Source organism: Rutidosis leptorrhynchoides, chromosome 2, assembly GCF_046630445.1.
Source record: "Rutidosis leptorrhynchoides isolate AG116_Rl617_1_P2 chromosome 2, CSIRO_AGI_Rlap_v1, whole genome shotgun sequence".
In the NCBI taxonomy this organism is placed as follows: domain Eukaryota; kingdom Viridiplantae; phylum Streptophyta; class Magnoliopsida; order Asterales; family Asteraceae; genus Rutidosis; species Rutidosis leptorrhynchoides.
Window position 1 is genome coordinate 583,839,601 of NC_092334.1, and position 14,710 is coordinate 583,854,310.

General features: G+C 31.9%; 1 protein-coding gene across 1 annotated transcript; it reads left to right on the forward strand.

The window, feature by feature from the left end:
* Positions 1-8,639: 8,639 nt before the first annotated feature.
* LOC139893266 (protein PSK SIMULATOR 3-like) lies at positions 8,640-12,044 on the forward strand. The gene is made up of 2 exons (XM_071876418.1): positions 8,640-10,601; positions 11,942-12,044. Exon 1 carries the CDS (start codon positions 8,816-8,818, stop codon positions 10,562-10,564), a length of 1,749 nt encoding a protein of 582 aa, XP_071732519.1. The 5' UTR covers positions 8,640-8,815; the 3' UTR covers positions 10,565-10,601; positions 11,942-12,044.
* Positions 12,045-14,710: the final 2,666 nt, after the last annotated feature.

Here is a 14,710-nt window from a genome sequence, read left to right on the forward strand (position 1 = left end):
ACTTGGTTTTACAAAGAACACCTTAAAAACTGAATCTACGTCGTCGGAGTGCAACCGGGGGCTGTTTTGGGTTGGATAATTAAAAACCATCTTGAACTTTGAATTGAAAGTTCATGTTCTGGAAAAATAATATTTCTTATGAATATGTTAACACATAAAAATTTCATGGTTTAACTCAAAGTGTAAGTATTTTTAGAAAAATGATCATTAAATGTTGTTTTTATGATGGAAAATGATCACTTTCATAAGTTTTACCAAAGTTTGACCTATAACTTGTGATTTCGAATATAAACTAAGGTATTTTCAGTTCATATTCTTAAAATTTGACTCGATCCAAGGAAGTGGCAAGTTGAACCAACAAAAACGGAGTTGTAATGAAGAAACTACGACTAAAACAAGATTGGGTATCCGAAGCTAGTTTAGCTACGAAAATAACTGGAGATAAAGTAAATTAATCATATCTTTTCTAATTAATATGATATTTTATATATAATTACTTATGATTTGATTTTATATATTTCAGGACCACCCGTAAACAACACGAGAAGATTAATCATAAGACCTCATGATTGTACGCAACACGTCATTTGACAACACGGTACTTTATGTACGCAACACGTCATTTGACAACATGGTACCATGGGTCGAGATTAATTCTGATCAATACGAATACGATGGAGTCTTTATTTATTTTATTGAGCAACTAATTGTGGACCACTAACATCGGACTGCTAACTACGGACTAAGAAAGTATTAAAAGTATTATAAGTATATATATATATATATATATATATATATATATATATATATATATATATATATATATATATATATATATATATATATAACGATTACTTGAAAAGAAAATATGTTGATATATTATATATATATATGGTTAGGTTCGTGATATCTATCGGAGACCAAGTCGAGTTAAATACCTTCAAGGTAAAAGTGAGTATATAGTCCCACTTTTAAACTCTAAATATTTCGGGATGAGAATACATGCATTTTATGATTTACGTTATGGACACAAGTGATTAAAAATATATATTCTACGTTGAGTTGTACCACTGGCATACTTCCCTGTAACTTGGTAACTACTATTTACATGCGGTATTGTAAACAGGAATCCTGTTGATAGATCTATCGGGCCTGACAACCCCAACTGGACTGGACGACCAGTATTCAACGGTTGCACAGTACTTCATTTCGGTGACTACACTTGGTACGGTGTAGTGAGATTTCATAATAAAGGGAATATGCGACGTTGATTAAATGTTAAGTATGGTTACCGAGTGCTCAATCACTTAGAATATTTTTAATAAAACGTTTATGTATATGAAATCTTGTGGTCTATATTTATAACGATGCTAGCATTAAACCTATATCTCACCAACTTTATGTTGACGTTTAAAGCATGTTTATTCTCAGGTTCCTAGAAGTCTTCCGCTGTTTGAATATATGTTAGAGAAACCATGTGCATGGAGTCATACATGTTTTATTCGAGGAAGCATTGCATTCACAAAATCATCACCGTGTATTTATTTTGACTGCATTGTCAACGGAAGTATTCTTATAAACTGTTATTTACGATGATTGTCTATATGTAGAAATCATCAGATGTCGAAAACATTGAATTTTAAATATTCATTTATGGTATATCTTTTCAAAAGAATGCAATGTTTATAAAACGTATCATATAGAGGTCAAATGCCTCGCGATGTAATCATATGTTATTGTATTCGTCCCTATAGATTGGGTCGGGTCGTTTCACTATTATTGTCCCATAAAAATCCATTCGAGTGTCAAAATATTCCACAGTTGCGATGTACATATTCCACTATTGCGATGTTTAGGTATTGATCTATGCAGTGTATACTTACCATTTAATGAAATTGCGACTCACTGTAGAGGAAAATGTGATAGTCAAGTGGATTAATGGGTAGTTACCTGAGTTGTTTATTTCGTCATATATCGAGTAGCTGGGGAACCGAAGAAACGTGTGAATGCGGTCAATGCGGATGATGAGATTTTGAAACAAATGGTGGATCATCGAGATCTTAAAGATGTGTTTAGCAAGATCACTTACCCTTCAAACAAAAGTAGTTGATTGAAGTTGACGTGTTGTTTTAAGATCATGCAGCATATACGTGTGCATCATCAAGTTGTAGCTGTCATTTTGAGTTGATCTTTTATTTGTTAGATGTGTTTAATTTATTATATTGCATTATTTAATTAATTTATTATGATGCATTATAACAAAAAACTTTATATAACATTCATTTCAAATGAAGTAGTTTATTTTAATTATATATAACTCAGAATAATATATTTATATCGCCATCCCAAAAAGTAACGCAAGACATATTATACACTAATACATATAAACAAACCACTGCAAATATATTATTAAAATACAACATACAATCAGTGGCGGATAGAGAACATTCTGTCACTGGTAGCACAAAAAAATTTCAAGACCAACTTTTGACTTCTTGAAATTTTATATATCGGAAATCAAAAGGCTAACATTTATAGATCTAAGAATTTTATACGTAACACACAAATATCTAAGTAAAATTTCAATAAAAAGCTTTCGAAGGGATTCAAGTTTTATTTTCTTTTTTTTAGGCGAAGAAAGTATTATATATATGACATCAAAAGTACAAAAATAACAATTACAATTCCGTAATAAGTTTTCCGCGCGTTGCGGCGGTTCATTCTAGCGTTTTTTAAAAAACTAATGTTAAGCGATATCTGAGGAAAAAAAATTGTGAACAAAAATAAAAAAGGGGCCAGAAGGACTCAAACCCAGGTTGTTTCTCTTACCAACTCATGAGCTTACCACTTCGTAACAATCCACTCATTATTATAAGTTGAGTTTATTTTATATATATATATATATATATATATATATATATATATATATATATATATATATATATATATATATGTTTTACTTATAAAAAATAACTCCATTTTGACTATAGTTAGTTGCGTTTTGTTCATAAAATTATTTCGAGTTGAACGGTTATAATGACGAAACCTAATTCGCGGAGGGAAAAAAGATAAATTCTGTTAAAAATAAAAGTAAAAAAAAATTTGTATATAAGACAACAAAATAAATAAAATAATATGACAATGTTTTTGAAAATGTAAAGAATTAAATTAACTAATTATATAAATAAATAAAGAATTACATAAAGGGCTAATTAGGTTGTGACATTTGGTCCAATTAAAATGTGGATAGAATACGCCATTTAGTATATTGTTTAATAATTTAATTATTCAGAGATATTAAAAAAAAAAACTGATATTTCTAGCTTGTTCAAAAAAAAGAACAAAATTTACATAAATATGATTAAGTATCATCTGATATGTCATTCACTTTGGAGAGTTAAAACAGAATTTAACACATTACTTGAAGGGTATGAAATGAAAATTGAGAAAACATCTTCTCCATCCCCAAATCCTGTCTGCAACGTACGCACCTTAAACCCTAAATTGATATTCAATCACTTTCAACTAAAAATTACTCCATTAATCTACAATTATATATCAAAACACGATTGGTATTAGGGGTAGCACCCCTCTCCCTCCCTACTAGCTCCAACCCAGCTTTAATTCACTGGTTGCACTTTCATATTACTAAAAAAAGCTATGAAAATTTTACACTCCGTCCGCTAGATTGACTGGTAGCACTTGCTATAGTCATTATAAGGTAGATCCGCCCCTGCATACAATATGTCTTGTGAAATTCTTCATCGACTGCAATCATATATTATACAACATACTATCATCCTCGAATCAAACGAATCAAACCAATGGAATCTTGTTTTTACCTGATTGTTTGACATCGTGGGTGATGTGTCAATGTCCACTTTGTTGATCAACTACTTTAATAAGTCGGATTTGACGGATTTTCACTCGATCAACAAGTTTAAAGACGAATGTGTTTTGTGTGTGTGTGTGTGTGGTTGCGTCTTAATAGGGTGTGAAGGGGGCTTAATCACGGTTGTAGGTTGAAGTTTAACTACAATCTAGTGATTGAATAGCAAAAACAGTGATGAATGCAACGACAAGCGTAAAATCGCCTTTTGGTCCGTATTTTAACGGTGTTTGGTGCATGTGAGGTTTAAAACCGAAACGGGCGTCGTATGATACGAGCATCACGCACCATGCGTGTTACCGGCTGGTTAGTGCGTGTATCACATACGAAATGCTTGTTTGCATGTGCATCACACATAGACCACAAACGCACAATGCATTTTAGTATGCTATTAGATTAAGCAGTCTACAAGATAACCTCAATAACACTTGCATGTTTGCCTAGATTCTCGGTGACCACGCATCCCGCACCAAGTTACATTCATCATGTGTTGTGTGCGATGCATGGACAAAAGGCATTATTGCAATATTAAAAATTCGAGGCAAATTATCAAACAATTTCAAAAAATATCGACATTATGACCAATTCCCCTTAATAATATATGGAGTAATTCACACTAATTTTATTGGGCCTTATTTCGGTAGCCCAACTAAAGTCAACCTAATAGAGTGATTAAAAAAAAATTAGTAAAGTGATTATAATTGAATTTTTATCAAGAAATTAAAGAAATGATAATGATTATCATAACCCTAACAATTATGATTAAACATTAATTATAAAGTCAATATTTCAATATAAAACTATATATTTTCATAAATCATTTGACCTCTCAAATTTATATATGAAAAATACTTTATGATATAGAAAATTAATAGTTTGCAATAAATGACATTAAGACTACGTTTAGTATTTTTCTTAAAGAAAATCCTTTTTAAAGTAGGTCTACAAAATTATGTCATTAATAGATTTTACCAATATATTTCAAATATTATATTGCGTGTATAAAATAAAAAAAAAATTCTAATTTTTTTGAATAAAAAACAATTACTATTATTTGATAGTAATAAAATGTCATAAACTAGAGAGGTTTGGAAGATTGTTTTTACTGCTTCACCATAACTAGGCTTTGATTTGTCAACAATACAGAGGTCCACTTTTCTGACTCTCAATCATAACGTGCGGGTTTGTGCAACACTTTCCATAAATTTCTCAAACTACCTCACAAAAACAAAATATTTTTAATTGTTAAATAATAGGAAAACATTGTAAGAAGCATACAAAATTCACTTCATAGTATATAGAAGCATACAAAATTCACTTCATAGTATATACGGAGTAAAACTTAGGCTGTTTGTAATGGTGCAAAGTGACACCGTCACTTGCCCATGTGGCAACGAAGAATCAGTTAGAAAGTGACACCAAAAGAAACTTGGTGTCACTTGTTTATTTATTTTTTTATTAATTTAAAATATTATTTTTATCCTCTTTTAATACTTAACCCACTTATATTTTAACACATCATCACAATACTCCTAACTAACACAAAAAAGAAACACCACCACTACTCCACCCAAAAAAGAAAACATGTCCTACTCAGCAAAAAAGTGCAAAAAGGCAAGTGATACCACAAAGAAACGCCACAACCGTTACAAATAGTCTTATATGGGTAGTGATACATCCAACATTGTTTTTGATATATTCATTAATATTTGTGACTACTTTCTAATAATACCTTCAAATAAATTCTAATACTAAAAGTTGTGTAACACATTTTTAAAATTAGCGTAGTAAATTTTGATGGATCTATCAAAACCATTGTTGAAAATATCAACTCTCAAAACTTATGCACACTCATAAGTGATCCTCCAACATTTAGTCAAACAAGCATGAGTTCAGTTGCGTGCTGCGGCGACCGACTCGAAATTTGTTTTTAAGTTTTGTTGTACATGATGGTTCTCGAGTTCGATTTGTGTTATGAGCGACTGGCATGGTTCGCCAATGATAGAAGCTCATGAGTCTTCAGCGTTCCGATACATGTGAAAAGTTTTTTGATGGATGTAGTTATGTGTTTTCGATTTATATAACTTCACAGCATATAATGAGCAAATCTTACACATATTTGATTCTCCAACAATTAGTCAAACAACATGAGTTCAGCTACATGTTGTGGCAACTGATTCGACATTTGTTTTTAAGTTTTTGTTGTAGATGACGGTTCTCGAGACCGATTTGTGTTATGAGCGACTGGCACGGGCGGAACTAGCTTTAGAAAAGCGGTGGTAGGCATAATTTATTTTGTTTTGACCCTGTACTACAGATTCCTGGATCCGTCCCTGGCGACTGGCATGGTTCGCCAATGATACGCCAATGATAGTAATTCATGAGTCTTCAGTGGTCTGATACGTGTGAAAAACTTTTTGATAGATGCATTTATATGTTTCCGGTTAAAATAGTTTAATGATAATGAGAGTAACATAGTCAAAAAGACGATAATCCGTTTTATTAGACCAAAAACACATAATCTAATCACCAATAATTAAATTAATTAGAATTTACATAATTTAAATAATCTTGTTAATTGATACGGAGTAGTAAAATGTGTGAAAATATAAAATAATTTGTAAATAAAGAAAAAAGTCATAAAAGATAGAATATAAAAAGGTTAGAGAAAGAATTAAAAAAAAATAAAAGACTGTAGTGGCTTAAAATGAAAAAATTAAATGGGGTAGGAGAATGCAAGAAATGAACTAGAAAAGAAAATATTGAAAGAGGTCAAACTGAAATATTAAAAAAGGGTCTAAATAGTTCTATTGAAATTTCAAATATCTATATAATTTTTTTTTACCTTATTATTATTATTATTATTATTATTATTATTATTATTATTATTATTATTATTATTACCAGGGTGAGCATCCGATATATGAGCAGCCTGATGTCATTGTAGATGAAATTCCGTGATTATGAGAGAGAATAATTTTGTAGTTACATGGAATAGAAGCCTTGTCCTCTACATTGAAAGACGATGGTCTTACCACTTCACCCCACCCATAGTTAAATATCTATATCATGATATGTTAAATCCACTATAAAGTGAATCCTAACCGCCATGTTGGATTTTATATGTAATTTAACATGATCGAACTAGCGTAATTTATTTTCAACGGCAATATTAATCTAAATAACGTAATCATGTATTAATTACTACTATAAGCTTACTTATGTACTTTTATCATATTATTTTAGAAAACTATCATGTCTAAATGTACCAAAGACCAACGCCACTTACATAATTCATTTGTTTTTTGCATCTGACTATTTGGCGAAAAAAAGTCAACCATTTTGACTTTCAATGGTTGGTTGACTTAATCCAATCTTTATAAAGATTTCAAAAAGTGGACAGGAAAGACAACAACTTTGATTTTGCAAGTTGCATAATCTTATTCATCCGCAACCTCTCCAATATTACAATATATCTTGTATCATTGTCCTTAAACGCTAATGACGCATAGCTGAGTGAATGCATTTTGATACAAATAATTGACCTTAAACTTTTTTATGTCAAGTTTTACAAATTACAAATGTTTATATTAAAGCACAAATTGATATTCTGGTTCAAGTCCATTTATAAATTTTGATTCTGTTAGAATTTAATTTAGAGTTTTAAGGTTGATAGTAATAATAATAACAACTAATAATACGTAGTAATAATAGATAATCACATACGAGATTTAATTGTTTAAGAATTTATACTTAAACAAATTCCTTATACTCAATTGCTCCATCCCATTACCTCTACTTTACATTACTGTATTTCATTTTAACACTTTTGTATAAATTTATCTTTATTTATTACGGAGTATATTTTATATATTATTATTATTATAATAACTAAATGTTGAATTTATTAGAAGACATGACGTGTAAAAAATTAAAAGAAAATTAAAGCATCTCTACATGTTTTTTTTTTGACAAAAATAACGAAAACTTATATAAAGAAAAGAAAACGTTTTAAAAAAGAAAACCCCTTCAAATGAGGGAACAAGAATGAGACCGGTGAAGCTCGAACCTAGAATGTGATAATACAAAACTAACAATCTAAAATCGAGCCTCACTTACAAAAAATTCACGACAAAGCCTAACCGGAAAAAAACTAAGCATGCATCTCTATAAATATTTTCAAAGGGGAAAGTTCTTAATGTACATATTACCCAAGTTTGCTAATATTAATGACAAATGAAAAAATCTATTTAGAGTTTGATCGGTGATTTCTTGAAAATATATTTTTTTTCCGTTTCAATTTAATAGTTCACGTTTTCTTTTAAAGATCTCATAAATTAACTATCCAAAAATAAAATAAAAAAATATATGATGAAGTTCTTTTCAGTGAAGACTTAAATCGAATCTCCATCGAAACAAATATTCTGTACTGTAATCAACCTATATTGAAAACTAGAAATAACTTTTATTTTTGTATTCACGATGAATGAATTTTTTACTACAAATAATTAATCACGTAGTATTTTATTTTCTGAAATTTTTTACTAAATGTTTGTTCACTTTTTACCGTTTTAAAATTTGTTTTTTAGTCATATCATATCATATACTGATATATATGAAGTCAAACATAAAAATTGGTACAAAAAAATACACTTAGTGGTGCAGTTGATCTAAGATTGGCTTCATTCAAACTACCATTTTCCCCTCTTCAAATATACCCCCAAACCTCCCATACCTTGTTCTTTTATTTCCCTCCAATCTTTCATTTTTAACAATTAATCACTCTTCAATTTAATCATTTTCCCCCTTTCTAAACCCTAAATTACTCAAATTCACAATTAATGCCAAATGCAATTACCAAAACCACTCCCAACTAAATAGATCTGCAACACAAAACTCAATAATTCATCTTTAACAGATCTCATAATGGTAGCTGAACCTTGGTTACTGAAACTTAGTAATCAAATGAGCTCAAATTTCAAACATGCTCTTCAATTAGATTCATCAAAACCCCTAAAAAGCACCAAAATCAACAATTTACACAAAATTCCGTCCACAATCGGAATCTTATCGTTTGAAATCGCAAATGTGATGTCAAAAACCGTTCATCTACACAAATCCCTCACCAATTCCGAGATCTTAAACTTAAAATCGGAAATTTTAAAATCCGACGGCGTAAAAACCCTAATTTCTTCAGATGAAACGTATCTTTTACAATTAGCGTTATCGGAGAAATTAGATGACTTGAGTTTCATCGCAGGTGTTGTTTCTAGGTTAGGAAACAAGTGTACGGTCCCACAATTGCAAGGGTTTCAACATGTTTTTAATGATATAATTACTGGAGCTATTAATGTTAGTGAATTAGGGTTTTTAGTTAAGGATATGGACGCAATGGTGCGTAAAATGGAACGGTACGTTAATTCGACTGCGCGATTGTATAGCGAAATGGAGGTTTTGAATGAATTAGAAGCTGCTGCGAAGAAGTTTCAGCAAAATCAACACGAAGAAAGCAGGAAAGTTTTCGAGCAGAAGGTGATCTGGCAGCAGCAAGATGTTAGCCATTTGAAAGATGTTTCATTATGGAATCAGACTTATGATAAAATTGTCGAGATGCTTGCACGAACTGTATGTACTCTTTACGCTCGTATTTGTTTAGTTTTCGTAGATACTATTAGTAGACGAGATATGTTTAGCAATAGTACTGTGTCAGTTGCTACTGCGAATGAGAATTTCCATTCGTGTAGAAGTTTAAGTCAGGTTTCAGGTCAGATTGATGTTTGCAGTGTGAAATCTGGATTTAGTAATTCGGGTTTTGAGAAGAAGGCGGTTGGGGTTAAGCCTCGGGCTGAACCAAAAAAAGGGGAATTTTCTTTGTTTAAAGGTGATGATTTTAATTTTGCTTGTGGGAGATTGTTTGCGGAATGTTTGAATATACGTAGTCCGGTTTCAAAGTTTGATGATTTTGATGATGGTTCTGTAAGAAAAGGTGATGATCGAAGCAGTCAGATATCGGGTTCTTGTAGTGTTTCAAGTAGTGTAAGAAAAGATGGTACAAATTACTCGGGTTTTCAAAGTCGTATACCTATGATTAGTGAACAAAGACGGGTGAAAAACAATGTGATGAGCGGTTTTAAAAGCTCTCCAAAAAACAGATTAACAGTACAAGCTCCACCAAATACTATAGGAGGGTCTGCTTTAGCGTTGCATTATGCGAATGTTATAATTGTGATTGAGAAATTGCTTCAGTACCCGCATTTAGTTGGTGAAGAAGCTAGAGATGATTTGTATCAGATGTTACCGACAAGTTTACGATTAGCTTTAAAATTAAGTTTAAAGTCTTATGTGAAAGATTTAGCAATATACGATGCGCCTCTTGCGCATGATTGGAAAGATAGGCTTGATGAGATACTCGGTTGGCTTGCACCGTTGGCACACAACATGATTCGATGGCAAAACGAGAGGAATTTTGAGCAACAACAAATCGTATCTAGAACCAATGTGCTTCTTTTGCAAACATTGTATTTTGCTGATAGAAAAAAGACAGAAACAGCCATATGTGAGCTTCTTGTGGGTTTGAATTATATATGTCGATATGAGCATCAACAAAATGCATTATTGGATTGTGCGAGCAGTTTCGACTTTGACGACTGTATGGAGTGGCAAACTCAATACTGAGTTTCATGGATTACGTTCGGTGGTTACGAGTGTGATGGTGAGTTTTTTTTATTATTTCTCTGCATTGTTTGATAGAAGTAGTTCAACACGATGTGAATACCCGAGTTTTTTGATCTTTTAGAGATTGGTAATTTATTGTATGGATGAGTTGTTTTATGTACTTTGTTGCAAGGTTAATGTTTCCGCCTTTGAAGTACATAATTTAACTTGATAAACAGTTTGCTTTCTCTAAATCGATAATGTATTTCACTGTTTCCCGGTTTATGCCGTCATTTGTGTTTATTCCAATTTAACTTGATAAGCAGGTTTTGATGGTTTTTGTTTGTGCTACACTTTGTTGATGTATCTGCTTATTTTGTTACATTAGTAGCTAAGAATTAAAAGTGTGCACTATATGATCATGATAATTGAAGTCCCTAACATGCTATGCCAGCATCATTGATTTGTTCACTGGACCATATCTTTTTAATTCCTAGTTTTATTAACTTGTTTTAATTAGTACCAGAACAATTGAACATACTGTACGCATTCAAAGAGTGTTTTCTTTTATTGTTGATTGATAGGAAAAACAACTAGGAATGGTGGGGCGGGTGGCTGATTTGTGGGGTCCACTGCGAAATAACTTTTAGCTGCTGGTAATCTTGTGGTAGTGGTTTAGTTGAAAAGAAAAAGGTTAAAAAAGTAGCTGAAGCAAGCAAACACCTTTAAAACCTTTTTGAGAATTTGAGATCATATATGAAGATCCATTCTCTCATCTAACCCTTTAGAGGGGGTCCCATCTATACATCACTAAGACCAAGGTTGAAAAAGATGTCCCTTGAGACAGTAGGGATCTTAAAACGTCACAACGGAAAAAATTTGGTTGAGACGGAGTCGAGACGGATGTTGACCAACATTGACTTTTTATATATATTTCAAACATAAACATTTCAAACATAAATATTTCAAAATGAACATAGATTTTGCCTTTAATTTGAAATATTTATGTTTAAATTTTTGAAATTTATTTAAAAAGTCAACGTTGCGACACCCGTTTCGGCCGTCTCGGCCGTTTTTTTACCGTCTCGGTCGTCATTGATCGTCTTTTGGCGTTGTTGACCGTTTTGTAAGCATTGACCGTTTTTTAACCGTTTCTAGATCTGTTGCAACGGTAGCATGGTAAAACCGTTGCGACGCCCGTTTCGACCGTTTCTTACAACACTGGCTAAGACTACTCTTATCCATAACAGACGTCTTCACAACCACATCAGTGCCACCTCAACACTCCTTCCTATCACTTATCCATCACACTACACTAACATCCATAACATACCTCTCAAAATCACATTGGACTCACCTAAATTAATTAGTTAATACAATGTACCACTCATAATGCAGCATGTACAAACAAAATAAACAAAGGCTGAGTGGTAGGAAATGCTTGGCAACGGCTTGGGGAAGGAAGTGCTTTGCAACGGCTTGGGTGAAGAAGCTCCAACGGCGCACCGTTGCTAGTAGTAGTCTAAATGAATTGACAATTAGTTATACTAGTATTAGATTAGATTGTAAACCGGATATACTTAAAATGATGGAACTGAAGGTGGACCAAAATGAGTGATTATGAACTATGGAGAATGGTCCCATTGACATGTAAAATTGACCATTGAAACCATCATGAAAGCCTGCATGTGTTCTCAAGCCTGCTGCTCAAATTCATGAGGATTTTGCTTCTTTACTTTTCATTATGAAAAATCTGTCTAATCCTTCATGCACAATGTACAAGACAATTCATTAAGTTTTCGTTTTGTTATTGGTTATCGATAAAGGCGAATGTGCTGTTAACTTCTGTTAAGAAAGGTACAATGTTGGAAAATTTTAGGTAGTGCTGAGATAAAATCAATATATACGCATTAACATGACAACCAAACTTTATATCCCATAATCAGGTTTATGAATTATGATCTACAAGCATCAAACTATTTGTGTAGTTGAGTTAACAGTACATTCGGTTCTCCCAGAGCTAATTTTATTCAGGCCCAAAATTTATTCAAGCTGAACGTTGAATCTTGCGTTATGTATTAGGATTCAAGCGCGTTTAAATGGTTAGTGAGATGCTGAGAGCCTGAGATTCAGTTATTCCCTAGTGTAACAATCTACTTGGTATAATTCTCACACATTTTTACATGTTATACCTATCCCGTTGTCTCGCATATTCTGCTAAGACCATTTGTAGTGGTAGTGGTAGTTCGTGTTGTGATTTCGTGTTGTCCACTTTTTGCACTTTTTTGATGACTAGGACGTGTTGTGTTGTTGAGTGGATTAGTGGTGGTGTTGTGAGTTGGTATGGGTTAGGAGTATTGTGGTGATGTGTCAAAATATAATTGGGTAAGTATTAAAAAGGGAATAAAAATAATATTTTTTTAATAATAAAAAATTATTAAAGTGAAGGGCAACGGCCGTTGCCTATTCCGTTGGACCAGCTCGAACGCCACGAAAAATGGAAACGGCAACGCCGCGATACAGCTTCTGTCCGGCGTTTTTGGGGTGCCAGATAGGCGACAACGGGGTTGTAGCGGTGGCTATACAAATGGTCTAAATGCTTCTAAAACAAGGCATTATGGAGGATGTTAGGAGTAAGTATCGTAAAAGTAAAGTTAGAGTAATTTTTGTGAAACGAATCGAAAAGGTCGTAACTTTTAGTTATTAAAAGTGTTTGATAAGGTAATCTATCTATCTATAGTTCATATTAAAATTCTATAATGATGATGTTATTATTAGTCTAATTCCTTTGTTAAGAAAAAATCAAAAAGAAAAAGAAAAACATTTAAGCATGGTGAGTGATGTTATTAATTTAAATAATTTTGAATTAAAATTAAATCTTATTAATTAATTATTATTATAAATGTTATTAATAATTATTTTAAGTATTAAAATTAAATAATTTTGAGTTATTTTAATTAATTATTTTGAATTGAGTACGAGAAGGTATAAAAGCTAGGCAGAATGAAACCAATTCTAAATTTATATTTTAATTTACACTTTTAAAATAAAATGACAACCAATATTATCTCTTATGATTGAATGTGGATTGTTTAATATGCATTTTAGGTGTTTGATGAAATGTTCAGCTGTCGAGTTTCTTAGTCGGACTATGTGGTTCCACGGGTCATTAAACTAAATAAATTTAGCATTTACGTTCACATAATACATAAAACATATCATTAAACTGTTTCGTTTAAATAAACCCGTAGTACCACGGGTCATTTCACTAGTTATAAATGAAAATTGTAAAAGTTAATCGATAAAATAGAAGGCGAAGTAAATATTTTAAAGAAATTTTTAATCATAGCCTTCAGACCTTCATAACTACATTACCAATCACTTTTTACCATCATTTAAGCATTAACTATTTTCTTAAACTTACGCCTTACGGTTTCAATAAAAGAATATCTTTATTTGAATTGAATGGTATAATAAAGTATTTTGCTTTTAAAAAGATGATAGCTTCACTCTAAAACCTACTATTACTATATTTTCGTTTTTAAAATTGATATTAAGTAACATGAAAGCTAAAGCTCTTATCTTTATTCAAGGTTATTCTTTTTTACCACAAAAATCTAAATCTTGTAGACACTTCAGAACGATGGATGGTAAACATACCCTAGAGGCTAGAGCAATGAGTAATCATGAGTACCAAGCTTGCAAAATTCGCTATTCGGGGATTAATTTTTTGGGACTTTGGAAGGAGTAATCGGAAATTCGGGAATTAATCGGGGAAAATCGAAACAGATTACTCTTAAAAATGATTAATCGGGGATTAACCGGCGAATAATCGGGTTTTTTACAACAATGATGCTTACAATTGGTATTTCATTCAGAATAGCTGGGCATTACTTTGGGGCTTTTGAGCCCAATATCCAATCCACTAGGCTTTTAGACTAGAAGTAAATAACACAAGATTGTGGGTTGGGCTTGAACGTAATTTCAATCGAATGTAAAAACTGAAACATGGTGATCATCATAGTCCGGTGATTTTTTTTTTTCATAAACAAAGGAATTTCGAATGTAAAAACTGAAACATGGAAATCATCATAGTCCGGTGACTAAAACCATAATATCTTCGTAAGAGTTCTCAAATCTAGCTAGCAACCTAATTTGAAGTGTTAG

Coding starts and splice junctions, on each gene's coding strand:
- LOC139893266 (XM_071876418.1), top strand. CDS start 8,816: ATGGTAGCTGAACCTTGGTTACTGAAACTTAGTAATCAAATGAGCTCA.